General features: G+C 36.3%; 1 protein-coding gene across 2 annotated transcripts; it reads left to right on the plus strand.

Moving 5' to 3' along the window:
* Nucleotides 1-5,753: 5,753 nt before the first annotated feature.
* LOC110884643 (lipoyl synthase, mitochondrial) lies at nt 5,754-18,724 on the plus strand. Of its 2 annotated transcripts, none has more exons than XM_035978508.1 (4): nt 5,754-6,251; nt 11,732-11,799; nt 11,894-12,273; nt 18,357-18,724. In XM_035978508.1, the coding sequence occupies exons 1-4, from the start codon at nt 5,830-5,832 to the stop codon at nt 18,459-18,461; spliced, it is 975 nt and encodes a 324-aa protein (XP_035834401.1). In that variant the 5' UTR covers nt 5,754-5,829; the 3' UTR covers nt 18,462-18,724. The 2 variants fall into 2 exon arrangements, with proteins under 2 accessions (XP_035834401.1, XP_021988060.1); XM_022132368.2 differs by having other exon boundaries at nt 5,756-6,251; nt 11,588-11,799.
* Nucleotides 18,725-19,196: the final 472 nt, after the last annotated feature.

Consider the following 19,196-nt stretch of genomic DNA (forward strand, 5'->3'; position numbering starts at 1 on the left):
CATTTAAATGAATAGGGGACATGAACTCACAGAATTACGTCCGTGAATGGTAAGTAACTGTGATCTGACGTACGGTCGTCCTGAATAGTATCACCACCTACAAACGTTCTATATTTGTTAGACACTTTGGTCTTTGTAAATGACTTGAGTACAAGTCTTGTGTCTTAAATATGTGTAAGACTTGTATGTCTTTATTGTTCGTGGAACTGTGTATTTGTATAAGTAAATTGTATAATTGTAATTTTTATCAATTATATGTCATTGGGCTTAGTCCAAGAATTCATGTTATTGGGCCCAAATAATGTTCGGCCTAAATAGTGTTGGGCCTAAATAGTGTTGGGCCTCAATAGTGTTGGGCCTAAATAGTGTTGGGCCTCAATAGTGTTGGGCCTCAATAGTGTTGGGCCTAAATAGTGTTGGGCCTAAATAGTGTTTGGCCTCAATAGTGTTGGGCCTCAATAGTGTTGGCCCTAAATAGTGTTGGGCCTCAATAGTGTTGGGCCTAAATAGTGTTGGGCCTCAATAGTGTTGGGCCTAAATAGTGTTGGGCTTAAATAGTGTTGGGCCTAAATAGTGTTGGCCCTCAATAGTGTTGGGCCTAAATAGTGTTGGGCCCAAATGTTATTGGGCTTTATGTTATTGGGCCTTGGCCCATATGTTGGGTATTGGGCTTAGCCCATAAGTTTTGGTATTGGGCTTAGCCCATGTATTTATGTTAAGCCCATTTAGGATGATAAGCCCATTTGTAAAAATAGCCCATTTGTTATAAAATAAGCCCATTTGTTAAAAAAATAAGCCCATTCGTAAAATAGCCCATTTGTTATAAGATAAGCCCATTTGTTAAAAATATATTCTTTCATTTTTATAAAAATTACTAAGTATAGGCTTTTTAGTTAAAAGAATACACAATAGTTTTTATAAGTTTCAAAACATTCGGATATTGTTTTCGGTGATGTGTATGTATTCGTGTCGAAAGATCGCCTAAACGTCGTAGTAACTTCCTCGGAATGGCGATATGTTCATAGATTCGCCCGTCGTCCGTTTTGACCATAAGTTGTGTTCGAAAGCTCGGAATGTCCGTAAGGTGTTTATAAGATGTATTTAAATGTAGTCTTGTAAGACTTTAGTCGAAATGTACATTGTGTTCATTTGTATCATTGTATTCAAGTTCCTAGTTATCATAAATATAACTAATACAAACCAATGACACATAGCACATAAGTTGTTAAGTTAACTAAATATATATTTTCTCAAAAATATATATTTATATCAAACTTTGCTTTTATAAAAACTATTCTTTAAAATCTTTTTAATCTAATAAAGATTTTGTCAAAAATAATAGTTTTTTTGTAACTTATGATTTTTAAGAAAAACTTGGCCATATTTTATTAGAAATATGGACTTTGCCATGTTTAATAAAAACACATCTTTTTCTTATAAAATCACCACTAATCTCCTCATATTTTTCTTAATAAAAACATATGAGATTTATAACATAACTTATCAAGATGAACTCATAATCATGTAGGGTTTTGGTATGATCTTTACATATGTTTACTAGTCCAAAAATCATATTTTACTTCTAGTTTTAACAAGCTTTTTTTTATAAAAACCCATCTTGTATGTTTTCTTTTTATAACTTGTAAAAGCATTATTTTTAGTTAACAACCCTACATACTTTAACAAAATCAAAGATCATGATCATCCATCTAAACATTTATGTTTAACAAAACCCTTAAACATTTTCATGTACACTTGTTAGATTATGTTTTTAAACATCATCTAACAAGTTATTTTTATGCTAATCATCAAAACTAGATCAAATATGCAAGTAATCATCTTTAAATCACAACATAAACACACTTTTATATCATGATTATTATTTTGCTTCTTTATATTTTCATCTTGTTTTGTATTGTTGTTTTAGTTATAAGTTGTTCTTTAACAATAAATACATAAACAAGTATGAAAATAAAGGATTTAGAAGTCTCACTTCTAGCTCTTGGCTAGGGATGATCTAGGTGAAAATGAGAAGCAAAGAAGATGAAGATTTGATGGTTGAAAGCTCTTAGATGAATGGAAATGCTTGCTTCAACTTGTGGTTGTCTTAGATCCTCCTAAGTTCCATGAAAATGCATCTTGATCATCATGAAAGTGGCTTGAAAATGAAGATGGGGGAGGGGTGTTCTTGACCGAAAATGGGGTGTTGTTGGGAGCTTTTGGTGTTGTGAAGATAGGAGGTGAAAAGCATGAATGAAAGGGTTAGAAAATGAAGGTAACTAGTTGCTACAATGATCACATTTCACCACTTGCATCAAGTTGCAACATGAAGTAAATATCTAGATATTATTGGTAACAAGTTGAAAGAAAAGTGGGGCCCACAAGGGGTGTTGCAACCGTGAATGGGGGGGGGGGGTTCCCTTTGCTTTTCCTTCTTGAATTACTTAGTAAAAATGCTAGAGTTCTTAGTTAGATGTTTTAGGTAGTTTATAAGTATAAGTGTTTAAGTGTTTAAAGGGTGTTAAATGATCATTACTAGACCAAAATGATCCGATTAACACTAGATGACCATTAAAAAAAAGATTTGATATCGTTTGGACATTTGTTTCGAATTGTTTCGGTTAGATGTTATTTGAACGCTAAGTTGCGAAACATGTGTGAATTGATGTAGTTATTGGCTCGGATATTACCCGAATGTATCCTCACATGAATTATATGTCAAATAATATTTTTACATGTCGTAAAAATATTAGAAAGCTGATTTCAGCAGAATTTCTGCGGAAAAATGTTGAAATCATCGCTTTTAGTGCTTTTCGGGCAATTTTTAGTGTTATCGGACTTCGGAAAGAATTTAAATCAAACCCTTGTATTCCTAGTTAGGGTTTAATATATATAAGATGTTGGACTTTCGTCTAAGTCCTAAAGATGTCGTTTAGATGATTTTCTGCGGATTCTGCTTTTTCGTCAGAATACTAGTTTATTAGGTGCTTTTCTAGTAGTTTCGATGCATTGTTTAAACTGTTCCAAATGTACTTAATAAAAATGAGTCATATGCATCCTAAGTAAGTATTCCTTGAGTATTCTATGTGTATGTCACGAAATAAGCAGTTCGGATGTTCAAAATGAATAAAAAAATGTAGTTAAAAATGTAGCTAAAATGAGTATTTTAAGTGTGAAAAGTTACCGTAAAGTGGCAGTTGTCACACATATCATTATAGGTTGAAGTTCTAGTTGTTTAGTTGACTCAGAGAAAGGATAGTTGATACAAGAAAAGGCTAAGGTTAAAAAGTTAGCAAGTTTTCTGCAGCAGGTATATGATGTGGTTTATATTTAATCTTAGGCTAGTTTTTTTAATTTTGTATTTGAGGTCTTGTTAACAGAAAAGTAATAACCAGACTAATGAAGTTGCAGCCTACAAAGGGGGTGGCGAAGCTTGAGATTTTCGACCGGGAGGCGGAAGTCACTGGGTTTAAAAATTTCTATAAAACTGTGGGGTCGAAAACGTATATACCCAAAAATTTCTATACGAAAACTACGTACTCTCCACTACTGAGCGATCCACTACTGAGCGAAAAGTTCGGGGGGGTTGGCCGCCCCCTCCCGCCCCTTAAAAGCTTCGCCCATGGCTAAAGCTAAAGAGGGATTATGATGGTGTTTAGACTTTAAGCTATTTGAAATACCGAACATACTATTTTAATAATGAATCGGTACTGAAACCATCTTTTTAATAGTAAATCAATGCTGAAACCATGAAACCGTGGGCATATTGAAAGAAACTTTCACATAAAATAAAAGGACATACATTAGATTTAGGTCCATCATTTTAAATATCATATTACTAACTGAAAGCAAGTAATGAATATCCAATAATAGCATTCCGAAATTCAGATCACTAACTGGATTATCAGTAAAGTAACAAAAAATTGGGGAAGAACTGGAGCAAGATCGGGGAAGAACTGGAGCAAGAATGACTAACCAAAATTCGGGGAAGAACTGGAGCAAGAAGGGTTCCCGTGTTCAAATCGGAAGGTTGATGTAGCACGATGCGGGAGCCAGGCCAGATCCAGTCAAAATCGACTGATGTGGAGCGACATACACCGGTGTTCTGTGCGTTATCTCTTTGAATTTAGCTGTAGCAAACCCTATTTACGTCGAAGCTGAAGATGAAAAGTGAACGTGGCAACTGAGGTTAAAACTGATGGAAAACGATAAATGACGAAATTAACCTCGACATTGTAGCAAACCTATGTTATCATTTGATATATATACCGATTGGTCGTAGGTTCAAATCCTACTTGGGGAGATTTGAAAATCACCGTCAACACTCCGGTGTAGGTCCGGGATACTCCTTTGTTCCATAGCCCTGGGGCTATTTACAACTATCCAATTAAGAATTCTCAGATGTACTAGTACTAGCAGTGCATCAAAGATGCAGTCATCGATTCTACCGAGAGGCCACAATTGTCGCGAGCAAACATATTAATGACGAGGAGTTTTTGTTATGCTACTAATACTTGTACTTGCTCTGCTATTCTGCCTCATCCTGGCTGAGGAAGAGTTACGGGCGCGTAAAACAAAAAAATACGCTAATGGGGGACGGGCATACTATGTATAATGCTTCACTCATTTACGATAAATAATAAAGAAAAAGGCCATTCCATTTCCACAAAAGACCCACACCCAAGTTCCATAGCTTATGGTCCGCTATCCCGATCATGATTTTCCTATCCCCAAAGGGAAAGGCCCTTCCCTTTTGGGCCGGTTGTGGGCTAGGAGGGATTCGAACCGCCGACACCGTGGTTCGTAGCCACGTGCTCTAATCCACTGAGTTACAGGCCCCACTGCGTCTCCACTGGATCTGTTCCCGGAAGTACCCTAGAAAAGGAACCTTTGCTCTCCTCAGCCATTTCGGGTTAAGAAGATGTCAAAGCGCCTTTATCTCTACTTTCTCTCTATAAGAACGACGCGTTTCCGAGGTGTGAAAGCTTCGCCCATGGCTAAAGCTAAAGAGGGATTATGATGGTGTTTAGACTTTAAGCTATTTGAAATACCGAACATACTATTTTAATAATGAATCAGTACTGAAACCATTTTTTTAATAGTAAATCAGTGCTAAAACCATGAAACCGTGGGCATATTGAAAGAAACTTTCACAAAATAAAAGGACATACATCAGATATTCAGATTTAGGTCCATCATTTCGAATCTCATAGTACTAACTGAAAGGAAGTAATGAATATCCAATAATAGCATTCCGAAATTCAGATCACTAACTGGAGAATTTTATCAGTAAAGTAACAAAAAATTGGGGAAGAACTGGAGCAAGATCCGGGAAGAACTGGAGCAAGAATGACTAACCAAAATTTGGGGAAGAACTGGAGCAAGAAGGGTTCTTGTGTTCAAATCGGAAGGTTAATGTAGCACGATGCGGGAGCCAGGCCAGATCCGGTCAAAATCGACTGATATGGAGCGACATACACCGGTGTTCTGTGCGTTATCTCTTTGAATTTAGCTGTAGCAAACCCTATTTACCAAGGGTGTCGAAGCTGAAGATGAAAAGTGAACGGGGCAACTGAGGTTAAAACTGATAGGAAAACGGTAAATGGCGAAATTAACCTCGACACTGTAGCAAACCTATGTTAGCATTTATATATAATAAAATAATAATAATAATAATAATAATAATAATAATAATAATTAATTAATAATTAATTTCTGTGGTCAAAATAAGCAACATCCCCATGGCCTCCTCGCACGTGATCGTCAATCTTCTTCACAACTGAAAATCATGGTTCTCCATTCGCCCAAAGCAAATCAACAAACAACAAGATGCATTCTCGATTCAAATTTCTCACAAGAACCCTAACGAACTCCAATCTCCTCACCTCAATCTCATCTCGCACCTTCTCTTCTCAAATCCAGCATCCGCAAACCCTAACGGAGCTTCGCCACCGTCTCGCCACCGAATCGCCGTCGTTGAACGACTTCATCCGCCTCTCATCCGACCAAGAGTATTCCGTTGAGGTCGGAACCAAGAAGAAGCCGTTGCCGAAGCCTAAATGGATGAAGGAATCGATTCCTGGCGGTGACAAGTATACGCATATTAAGAAGAAGTTGAGAGAATTGAAACTTCATACGGTTTGTGAGGAAGCTAAGTGCCCCAACTTGGGGGAGTGTTGGTCTGGTGGTGAAACTGGTACTGCTACTGCTACTATTATGATTCTTGGTGATACTTGTACCAGAGGTTGCAGGTTAGTGATTGTTTTTGGTCTCGATTTGGATAATTGTTGTTGTGGATGTGTTCATTCAATTGTTAGATATATATCGACTATCGAGGCAATCGAACTCATGATTTGTGGGAGAAACAACAGTAATTTAGAATTGAGTTAACATTAGAAACAACAACACTAAGGGGCTGTTTGTTTACCTCTTAATGAGGCTCTTAATGGTTCAGACCTCTTACTGGTTCAACACTTAATGGTTCAGACTGTTTGTTTCGCGAGCTGATGTCTGAATGTTTCAGACATTTGCCTCTGAATGGTTGAGCATTATACTAAGTCTGAATGGTTAAGACCTCTAATCTGGATTGGTCAGACATTTGCCTCTGAAAGGTTAAGCATTATACTGGTTTTTAATGGTTCAGACCTCTTACTGGTTCAGCACCTAATGGTTCAGACCTCTTATTGGTTCAGCACTTAACCATTCAGAAGTTGCCAAACAACCCCTAACAAATTCCAGTAATATAACTCTATCCTAGGGGATAGACAGGTTGCTTCCACTGAGACCCCTGAGTCCTGACTCCAAAACCATATCCGGATGTAAAAGTATAACATAGAGTACTAACATAAAGTAGTTATCCTATCCGAATGTAAAAGTATAATAAAGACATATGGTTAATTAGAAACTAACAATTTGAAATGTAAGGGGACATTAAGTTTAGACAAAAAGGTCTATCACAATGATTTTGTTTTTAGTAAAAAATTTGATTGTTGATATTAGGAGGCTAGGGAGCATGGGAGTGTATCGCTTAAGTTTGTGTTTTAGTTCAGACACAGTAGTTATAAGTATAAAATTAGGTCACAACCTTAAATACATTATTCAAGATCAAGATTCATGGTTCAAGCATCAAGATCTGAGGTAAAAAGGGCATGGATCAAAGATTATTTGTTTCCCCTTAGAGCAGTGTAACTAATGAACTAATAAATACCAATGAATAGAACAAATGAACGAATTCAGTAAAAATAAGTAAATAACGATCAACTAATGAAGTACGATTTAAACATCTCAACAACTTTTGGTAAGACCAACTATGCAAATTCTTATCGAGGGAAGATATGGTGCTCAGTTCATATACTTTGCTAAATTGATATTCAAATTACTAGACTATGGCAGATTAAGGAATTGGGTGTTTTGAGTTCTTATCAAGGAAAGAAAATGTAACATCAATGGCAGATGAACTTAAAGTAACACCAAAATAATGACAACTAGATAAAACTACATATAATGTTACTATGTTCTATTTATAGTTAACCTAGATTGTGTTACATTTCTCCTATGGATATGCGTTCGTGTTCACTAGAGTTTAGGGTTTAAGATTTAGTGTAGGTTTAGGTCTCCCTCGTCTAAAACAGCCACTGTCCTTTGAAATAGTTTTCTTCCATAATTAGGAACTCGATTAGTTTGATTAAGATTTGGACAATATTCACCATTTCCAGCACCACCAAGCCCTTTGGGGATTGCAGCAACCCCTTGTGGTAAGCTCATTGGTGGCCAAACTTGTGACTGGCTGAATTGTTCCGAGGCCAATATGCATATGCACCCAAATTGGGATGAACAACTTGAACAAAATCACAAGGAACACATGACCAATGCTAGTGTTGAATTGCGGATTAAAGTAAGGTAAACTCGGCACGCCAAGATTTTGAATAAAACCCTGTTGCATAAAGGGTTGTAATTACAAGGAAGCCCGTTATTTTGAGGCTTAGTAGACGACAACCCGTTTGGCCAAACTCCATTGGTGGGTACACCAGAAGAGCAACTGGTGACTTGTGAATCACCATTTCTGTTTCTTGACTTCTTATCCCTTTTCATATTATGATTATTTGATCCCCTTTTTGATATTTTTAGCATTTTCTTGTACTTGGGCTCTTTCTCGTCATCAGAAAACTCTAAATCTTCAGAAAACTCTTCATCATTTACACCCGATGCGTCATACCCTATTTTGTAAAGATTATTATTGCTATTTAGAACATAATCTGCAAATTCAGGAACAAAGGAGATCAAGCAGCCTTGTTTTCTCCCAGTAGGGATTTCGGTTTCTGAGTTGTATCTAATAATATAATAAGGATTCTTAACGGTCCCAAATATTTCATCCGCTACACCTAGTGGCAACCGGCTTTCTGTGATCCATAAAATCAAACCCTCGTTTAAAGGGTTATGGTTCTCCACTCCTTCCACAATTACTTGTGTCCCCGTAAGCTGTACAAATACAATCAATTACACATCAGATGTCCAAAAATGGTCAGCAGGGACTTAACTTGACCATGAAAAGTATGTAGGTCTGACTTACCGATAATACAACTCCAATGGGATGAGTAAGATGATGGGGTTGTATGGTTACAGTAACTGCAGGGACTGGAGGGAGATCCTGCAATGAAAGCGTTTATAAGAGCAACCCAAATACATAAATGTTGTGTAAAAAGAATATGATGCAAGAGGGGGAGTTAGGATGTGCATTATAAGAGTCACGTTTTTGCTGTTAATACACTATTAGAAAAAAAAACGTGATAATCATAAATGTTAATTTTCATATATATATATATATATATATATATTTTTTTTGCTATGGCATGGTAGTCAAAGGCGTGCGCCTGGGCACCTAGATGAGGCCGGGCACACCAAAAACGCCTTGAGTGTAGCAAGGCGATAAAACTTAGAAAACCCAATTTAAAACAGTATAATTTAAAACAAAAACCAGACGAAAAACAGTCTAAAATGACTAAAACTGGTCGCGCCTTGTGCCTAGGCGACAAGCTCACCCTTTGCGCCTTGTGAGCCTTTGACTACCTAGGTTTATTTCTCAACTAATAGTAATAACTGGATGATTTTAACTACTAATAACTGGATGATTTTAAAATTATCGTATTGATTGCAATTAATCTTAAAAGTTATTCTAATTGTAATTCGAACATTAGTGACTATCTTAGCAATCAGATCATTGTTTGAGATAAGTAGATTAAAGTTTTACTTAATCATGGGGAATTTATTTATTTGCCCTCAATTCCGCATTTTCTATCAAGCAGAGCGAAAATATTTTGTGTATCTTAAATTGGACGTATAAGATGTCTATATCACTGAAGTTAATCCACTTACTAACCAATTTCGAATTCAATAAGAAGCAAAATGCACATATTCAATAAAGTTGAGCATTTGAGCTCAAATTTGTGTTCGCTCATTCTTGGTTTAAAAAAGCGAGCTTAAAGCGTGAGGCGATGAATCGTTAGGAATATCACTTTTTTTTTGCTCTGAAGCGACAAATCACGTGATGCGTTTTGAAGCGCGCTTTAAGCCTGAAGCGCCATGTGTTTGAAGTGACGCTTCAGCCCAATCAGCTCAGATTTGGGTATTTATTTGGACCCAATGGTCTCTAATAGGGTTTAATTGAGGTCCAACATCTTTTATTTGATATGCCGGCTACTTTGCCCTAAAAAAAGAATGCTAGCTTTCTTTAACATCTTCAGCCGCTCCCTCCCTCTTCTCCATCGATTCTTCATACTTTCTTCAATAAAATTAGCCTTCTCCAATAATCGACATTCAAAGAGGTATGTTATCATAATTTCAGCCGTCTTCACCATTGTTAGTACATCAAGGGACAAGGGAAAACAAGCTCCTCTATATGATGAAGATGAGCATGAAGAAGATATTGGATTGAGTGATGTTGATGGAGAAGAATACGTACTTGATTATGATGATTATTAATTAAAGACTATTTTTATGTTTATGTTTTAAGTGTGTTTCGACTTTAATTTATGTTTTAACTATGTTTTTTATGTGTTAAGTGTGTTTTCTAATCATGTTTTTGTGTTTATTTATGATTAACAAGTAGAATATGTCATATTGATGTGTACAAATATTTATTTATTTATTTTTTAATCATGTTTTTGTGTTTTGTTTATGATTAACAAGTAGAATATGTCATATTGATGTGTACAAATATTTTTTTATACTGTTTATGGTATGAATTGTGAATGAATATTATTGATCAACAAAGGCTCCTTATATAGAGCAGATACAAAACAACCCTAGCTGTATTTTTGGAAAAGATAAACACAATTCTATACTATATTTATCTAATAATAATACACATAATTATCTTCATAATTATCGGCTAAGAGTTTTAATTTTGAGCGCTTCGTATACGTGAAGCTCTCGCTTCGCGCTTGAAGCTTCGCTTAAAGCTTTTGGAACCAAAACGCTCCGGAACGCCTCACGCTTTTTTTAAACCAAGCTCATTATTTATTGTACTTGGTTATACTTGATTTAGTTTCAGTTTAAATGCTCAACGCCCCGCTTGCGGTATGCGCATATAATGTATATGTGTGTGGGCCCTCGGGGGCAAAAGTGAAATGCACTAATTTTAACGTTATTTTACTAATTTCGTGAAAATAACGTAAAAAACGGCGGACGGTTAATCATGCATCATGTGGTGGCGTTGATAGCCGAAAGACTAGGGGGGTACATGCACTAATCGGCCTTTGTCCCAATTGCTGAGTGTTATGTGCCTTATGTCCAAGGCTTGATGCAAAACTACTATCGAGCCGGGGCTCTCACCGGAAGCAGCCTCTCTATTCCTACGGGGTAGAGGTAAGGTTGTCTACATCTTACCTTCCTCAAACCCTACCTTAGCCTTGCTATTGGTGGGATTTACTGAGTATGATGATGATGAGTTTCAGTTTAAATGCTCATTAAATTATATTTTGCATCATTGTCATCGTCATCGTCATCGCGATGGCCGCTATAGCGAATAGCGTGGCGTGGCGGTCATATGTCGCTACAAGGTACATATCGACCTTATATCGACGATATAGCGACTTCCGACGTGAAATCCGGCGACGGTGTTGCTTTCAGCTGGAAACCAGGAAGAAGGGGGAAGAAGAAGACCAGCGGTTGCGTATCTGCGTCTTTTAGGCTTTTAGGGTTTTTATAAGTTTAGGTTTTTAAACATTTAACCCCTCTATCTTTCATTAGTTTACATTCTGTTCCTATAACTTGTAACTTTTTACTTAAAAAGTATGAAGATAGTTTGTCTATTTAAACATTTAACCCCCTCTATCTTCAGAAGTTTACATTTGGTCCTTAAACTTTTTAATTTATACATAAAAAGTACAAAACTAACATTATAAAATACATATATATAATATGGATAGCTATTTTTTAATTTTTAATTTATCTACTACCTTATCGCTAAACTCGAAATAGCGGGCGCTATTTCATCGCTATCGCTACGTAGCATATAGGTTGTCTATCGCTATTGACCGCTATTCGCTAGCGATAACTATGATTATTATTATTATTATTATTATTTCAGATTCTGCAATGTGAAGACTTCACGCACCCCACCACCTCCTGACCCAAATGAACCTTCAAATGTTGCTGAAGCAATTGCTTCTTGGGGTTTGGATTATGTGGTAATTACTAGTGTTGACCGTGATGATTTATCTGATCAAGGAAGTGGTCATTTTGCTGAAACGGTTCAGAAGTTGAAGACACTGAAACCTACTATGCTCATAGAAGCCTTGGGTATCTATGCTTCAGTTTTATTATTCTTAGTTGTACTATATTCATCAAAAATTCTAATTTTATTTTGATGTGTTAACGTGAAATGATCATTCAGTTCCTGATTTTCGAGGAGATGCTTCGTGTGTAGAGAAAGTTGCAAAGTCTGGATTGGATGTGTTTGCTCACAACATTGAAACAGTTGAAGAGCTTCAGAGTTCAGTAAGAGATCACCGTGCTAATTTTAAGCAATCTTTGGATGTTTTAATAAAGGCGAAAGAGTATGCGCCAGCTGGCACACTTACAAAAACATCTATTATGTTGGGTTGTGGGGAAACTCCAGATCAAGTAGTGAGCACAATGGAGAAAGTGAGGGCAGCAGGTGTTGACGTGATGACATTTGGCCAGTATATGCGGCCTTCTAAGCGCCACATGCCAGTTTCTGAGTACATAACACCTCAAGCATTTGAGAAATACCGATTACTGGGCATCGAAATGGTATGTTCCAACCTCTCTTATCAATATGGGCGGGTTCAGGTAATGGGTCAAAATGGGAATTTTTTAGGGGTTGGCTGGTATGGTTTTTGTCAATTTTCCAAAACTTTATTACACCTAAAAAACTATTCTTGCAATAATAATCTAGTTTTAGAATAAAGCAAGATAGGAGGTCAAATATACACTGTAGGTGACTTTGGCCCATTCGACCCATTTCTTTTTAACTATGTTTATATTGCCTATCAGAGGTAAAACATAACCGAAAATCACCCATTCACCACTAAAGGGTTGGAATTGTCGTCTCTAGTAAATCAAAACATCTATTAATCTTTGAGTTAGAATTACACAACCCTATATGATTGATGACATTCCTATATTGAAAGGTGATTATATAAGTAGTTATAGTTCTAAAAGGTAAAAGAAACATTTATAGTTTATTTTGGTCATATAGATTATAGAATCAGTTAAGAGGCATAGTTGTCAATAGCAAATAGCGTACGATAGCTACAAGCTACCTATATGCTTCGTAGCCATTGCGATGAAATAGCGGGCACTATTTCATGTTTAGCGACACTAGAAGAAATATTTAGACATATTTTACATAGATATTTTAGAGTTAATTGCCCAGATGGTCCCTATGGTTTGTCATTTTTCACCTATAGTCCTCAACTTTCTAAGATTACCAGTTAAGTACGTGTGAAATGACTGAACTACCCTCACTTTCAATATAAATAAATAAAATAACAAAAATCTGATTGGTCATTAAAAAACAAGTGGGCTCCACCATTGTTTTTTAAATATAAAGTTAAACCCTAAGCCCCCTTTTCTTCTTCTTCATCACCACCAGACTAACATCCGATGACCCTGTTCCGAGCCCCTCCACTTCCTCCGCCACTACCTCTCCCAAAACAAACCCTTCATCCTCTCCCCCCCCCCCCCTCGCCACCACCACACCTCCTCCACCTTACCCTACCGACCTCGCCATCTCCTTCCGCAGCAAACTCCCCTGTTTTTTTTTTTCGATCACTTCTCTGACAAATGAGCACACACCAACCTCACCCTCCCTCCCTTTCTTCTCCGGTGAAACGAAGTTTCAGGTGGTAAACTGATTGGTTACGGCATAGAACCCGAGGATCTTGCTTACATAAAAAGTACTTAATTCTCTGCTACTTCTATTTATTAAATTATTTAGATCAGGAGACCCATAAAAGTTTCCTGTGCAGCAGTGGTTCTACCATGATTTCTTATATTATGATGTCGTTGGGGGGGGCGTTTGAGTTGACTTTGGAAGGTTTAAGGGTGGTGGCATTTCCTTGTCTAGAAATGGCTGACGACAATTGGGACAAAGAAGGGGATGAATGAGGTATAAATTAAGATGCTCTCAAAGTATTAATGGTGCTAAAAGTAAAAGTCATTCCCTTTGTGATACAACTGATGGGTGAAATCAGTAAAGTACCTGAGGTAGAGCCAAAATTAAGAAGGAAAAAAAAATACTGTACTTATTTGGAGGGACGTGACATTGATCATTCTCATGGTATGTGAAGGTGGGGGTGACGAGACACCCTTACAAGTGAAGCTAAACGGGGTCGCTACAAGTATACGAAGTTCCAGGTTCGCGCCGAAAAATGAAGTTCCAGGTTTGATGTTCGACGGGGAAGATGATGGTGAGGTCGGTATTCTGGTTACTTAGGTTTTGCCGGAGAGAAAGAGGTGGGGATAGGGCGTTGATGCACGATTGGTGCTGGTGGTTTGACGATTGGTGAAGGTGGTTTGACGATTGTTGAAGGTGGTTTGATGAAGTTGGTGGTGACTGGTGAGTTGTGGGTGGGCCCCACATTGAATTTTGTTTTTTAAATGTAACTATGTTTTAAAATATAAGCGGGTCCCACTTGATTTTTTAATGAGGAAGGGTAGTTAAGCCATTTCACACAGAATTAACTGGATAAGTTAATATTCATCCAGTCCGGGGACTATCCGAGTAACAAATGATCAAACCACGGGGAACATACATGTAAATTTTAAGAAAGTTGGGGATGGGGACTAAAGGTGAAAAAATGGCAAACCACAGGGACCATCCGGGCAATTTACTCTATATTTTATAAAAAAAATCCATCAAATATGAAAGAAATATGCTTCTGTTTTCAATCCTGAAACAAAAAACCTAAATACGCTTCTTTTTTTAACTTCTCTCTATATTTATCCAAAAAATGAGAGAATAAAAATCTAAATGCGCTATTTTTACGCTATTTAGGCGCTAAACATCATATAGCTGGGAAACTACCCCTACTCTCTTCGCTATAGCGAGCGCTATGCTCGCTATTAACAACTATGGTTAAGAACATGAAATTTTAATTACAAACTTCACTCCTATAATGAAAGCCTAATTCCAAGGCTCACTGCTATCTGCTTTCTTATCACAACTAAGGGGGTGTTTGTGGTGCATTTGAAGTGTAAAACCCTTAATAACTGCGTGGGCCAAAGTATTATAAGTTTGAGTTGTTATATGATGTCAAATTTACTACACTTATAGATGCCGATAAGAAGCTGAACTAAATGTAAAATCATATATCTACTCACAAGGTTTAAAAAGGCGGAAACGGGTATCGAGCCGTTTTCCCTTAGCCTCACGCCTCGAGGCAGGTCGAGGCGTAAGCCTCAAAACATTATTAAAAAAATAAATAAAAAATATATCTCATAAAAATCACAAATTAACATAAACAAACATCATTAATAGAAAATAGTTCAACAAACAAGGTTTAACATAAAACAAACATCATAAAATATAGTTCGAACAACTTAAATTAGTAATTTTTTGACATCTAAATATCATAGAACTCGTTTTCCTCTGCATCATCATCCTCAAAGTTTTTATCTGGAGTATTTAGATCGTCATCTTCATCAACCATATTAATAACTCTTTTCCTTTTCCTCCTAGATGATGAACTCTCTCACCTTCTTCCTAATTTGACTCGCCAACTCCACCAGTGCCATCTTCATCCCCACTCGGGTTGGCTATCCACTCATCATTCAACAAAACATCATGGGCAACTATTGGGTCCTTATCATCTTTTAGATTCGTCTTCTTTATAAACTTTTGCTTCAATCTCCTACTGTACATAACGTCCACCAACTTGTTCATCCTATCCGTGCCCAACCGATTTCTTCTATTAGAATAGGTTTTTTTTTTTTTTTTTTAACCTAATAGATATTTTTTAAGTGAACTATTGGTTTGGCCCACCAATTAAGCCCAATAAACACTAAATGGGCCTGAAATAAAGTCCAAAAAACCTAAAGTTTTCAATTTTCACAAGCCTCAGCGCCTTGCCTCACCGCCAGCGCCTCGGAAAGCCTCGGATGACTGAGGCCTAGGTTTCAGTTGACCCCTATGAGGCTAAGCCTTTAAGACGTTTTTTCATAGCCTCAGCCGAGGCGTAAGCCTCGAGGCGGGTCTCGGAAAGCCTTTTTAAACCATGTCTACTCATAGCTTTAATCTATTTCATATATGATCTATCAAGTCTCACTTATTAGGTACAATTCCTCTCATGTCTGAGTGCACTTCCAAATATCTCCAGATTATACCATCAATCAAAAAAATACTTAGGTTATTGTACTTTAAAATCATGGGTCCAATCCAATCACACATAATTTCTTCCACCAATTTAGTAAATAGCGTGGCCCATTTAAAATCATGTGTCTAATTTCACATCAATAATTTATTTTAATTTAATTCATTGTTTTGCTCCTTCATTAATCATATTTCGTGTTGATTTTGTTTGAATATTTGAAGTCATCTTAGTTTTAAAATTTATCATATAAACTAAAAGACGATTATTAAATTAGAAACTGTTATTTTTCTGTATTTAATTTTATTACAGTTCAGTAATTTTTTTGGTGTTGTAGTTTTTAGTTTATCTCAAAATTGTTTATCAAACTCCAACTGAATTTCTAGAATATTCCTATTGGATCTAAAACTATTGTGCTATATTATTACTATTGCTACTTTTATTATTATTTAGATGTTAAATGTATATTAATGTGTTTTGTGTATGAAATATGGCTTATAAAAGGTTTTTTTTTTACAAAAAGAAGTGCACATCACGAATGCAATGCATGCACTTTCGGCTCAGCTATAAGACCATGCGTAGTGGTTTAGTGAATAATGCCCCTACCCTTGGGCGTTTTCCGCCATGTGGCAGTCCAGTCAGCAAGGGGGCATTATTGGGCGTTTTTACAAAAAGGGCGTAGTGGGATAATGCCCAATAATGCCCCGTCAATCATTACACAATTATTGAATTTTTTAATTAAAACTAATAAAATTTCATTTAAATAAAAAAACATTACATTCTTAAAAAGAATTCAAAAGTTAAATAGAAAACATTACATATCTAAACCACAAGGACCAAAATTCAAAAGTTCAAAAGTTAAATTTAAAACCATATCTAAACCACAGGGACCAAAGTTGTCAAAACTAAACTTTTAAAACCTTTTCCTGCATTCCATCTTCTTCTTCGTTTCCTGCATTCCAGCTTTTCCGGCAACAATTCCGGCTAACCACAAAACCATTCCGACTCAAATTCGTCCCATTCCGGCACAAATTCCAGCTATCTCCATCTGATTGGCCAAAAAATTTGCCCTTTTGGCGTGATTTGAAAAACGCCAATCGAATTTTTTCAAAAAAAAACGCCCGATAACGCCGGGCCGTAATGGGAGATGGACGTGATTACTGATTCGGCGTTTTTTTTTTAATTTAAAAAAAAAAAAACGCCCCACTACACATGGTCTAAGGACTCTATCGCCTCGGGGCGTTTTGTGCTTTTGAAAGTATTCTTCACATGAAGGAATGGGTCAGCTACAGCCTAGAAACTTCATTGATCAAACCTGAAAACCAGGAACAAGAATAAAGCCAACATCCATCATATCAACTGCAAAAAAAGTCATAAAACACTACCCCACCTGTCTAGGAGAAACATTAATTACCATCAATTAGGACAACATTTCTTAAATGATTAAAACAAGCTTAAAATTAGTAAATTCTCATTTCATTTTCTTATTACGACTTTATCCCCAAAAAAAAAACATGCGGGCCCTACTCTTTTTGTTATACTTATTTTGGCGAACAGCGCAGTAGTTTGTGTCTTATCCTATAAAAATCAGGTAGCCAATTTGGGTAATCCAAGTTCTAGTGGATTAAAGTTTTTATTTCAGTAATCGGCTAAGTAGCACTGGAACGGGTACGGGATCGGGGTACGGGGACGATACGGGAATGGGGAACGGCAAAACTCAAAATTCCAAGATACGGGTACGGCAATAAAAAATATAAAAAAATAAAAATACATTAAACAAATTCCAAAAATACTACATCTTCCAAAGGTAATTAATTATCAATGATCAAATCATTTTCAAATTCCGGTTCATATCGGCAATCGATAGAGAATTTGAGATGATGAGACTTGAGAGTTTAAAGATTAGAGAAGCCGAATATGATATGTCTATTTATTTAGTGGCCGGTTGTGGAATTTGAAAGGGTAAAAACCCTAAAAATAAATGGAAACGGGCTGGATACTTCTACCAGATACGTCCCCGACATCGGAAACGTTTAGGAAACATCCCCGACAAGTACCCGAGACGGGTACGGCCACATAAATGGAGTCCCCGTGCTACATAGGTAATCGGTTTGATTTCTTGTAGGTATATTTTCTCCAGCCATAACCACAATCCGAATTAAATTCTCATTTAACAGTTAAAAAACTACAAATTTTAAACAGGATTCTCATCCTGTCAATTCCTAGTTAATCCAGATAACAGTTTAATTAAAAGATTTTAAATATAGTGTTAAGAGTTTGGTCTATTCTTGTGATAAAGCATATGATAATTTGTTCTTGACTCTTTGCTAAAGCTCGGTAATTTGGTTATATTTTGTGATAAATCACATGAATTTGGTAAGAATCAGGTATAATTTATAATACACATGAGTTTGTTCAAGGTCAATAGGTTATGAGAATTTAGTCAAATTTCATGATAAAGCGAGAGCATTTGGTCAAATCTGGCCCCTAATCATATTGTGTTTTTTTCTTGTTTAATGGCAGGGATTCCGATACGTGGCATCTGGTCCTATGGTGAGGTCTTCGTACAAAGCGGGAGAGTTTTACATCAAATCCATGATAGAAAAAGATCGTGCTGCATCTGCGTAACAATTTCATTCCAGTAATCATAACATGTATGATCTCTTGTGTGATTTATTAAAAATTTAAATCCTGATGAATGTTGAGAAGGGAAAATGTAACTGGTCAAAAGATCTTGCTTCTCAACGTCAAACCTTTCCATTGTTATTGGTAATTCACACTGCTGCTATTTTGTTTACCTCATTCATTGTAATTATAATTATGTTCATCATAGTGGTGATTTAAACTTGATTATGATTTTGTTATAAAAAAGATTTAATCGGTTTTCATCATCATCGTGATCTTTTTTTATTCCACCAAAAGTACTCATATGTATCTTCCAACTATAAAAACTAATTATGGTTAATATCTTCCAACTATAAAAACTAATTATGTTTAATTATTCTTTGGCAAATTGGAAAATAATAATCTCATCTTTCTGAAATTGGCCAATAATAATCCCAAGTCACGAATTAGCCACCAATAATCTGACCTCGTCCAATTTTTTTGTAAAAATACTCCACAGTTAGTTTAGGCTAACGTTGTTAATAAAAATGCTGACGTGGCTGATTAATTCCATCTAACTACCACATGTGTCTGCCACATGTTAAATGATTAATGACATGGATTATTTTAATTCAAAACTGAAATTGGCTAAATATAAAAGGGGCATTAACACTTGAACGATCAAAACATTACACAGTTGAACCAAAACACATCTCTTCAAAACCCTAAAATCCTTCTCAAGAAGAAAGCTGCAAACGA

The sequence above is a fragment of the Helianthus annuus genome, chromosome 10, assembly GCF_002127325.2.
Source record: "Helianthus annuus cultivar XRQ/B chromosome 10, HanXRQr2.0-SUNRISE, whole genome shotgun sequence".
NCBI classification, from domain to species: domain Eukaryota; kingdom Viridiplantae; phylum Streptophyta; class Magnoliopsida; order Asterales; family Asteraceae; genus Helianthus; species Helianthus annuus.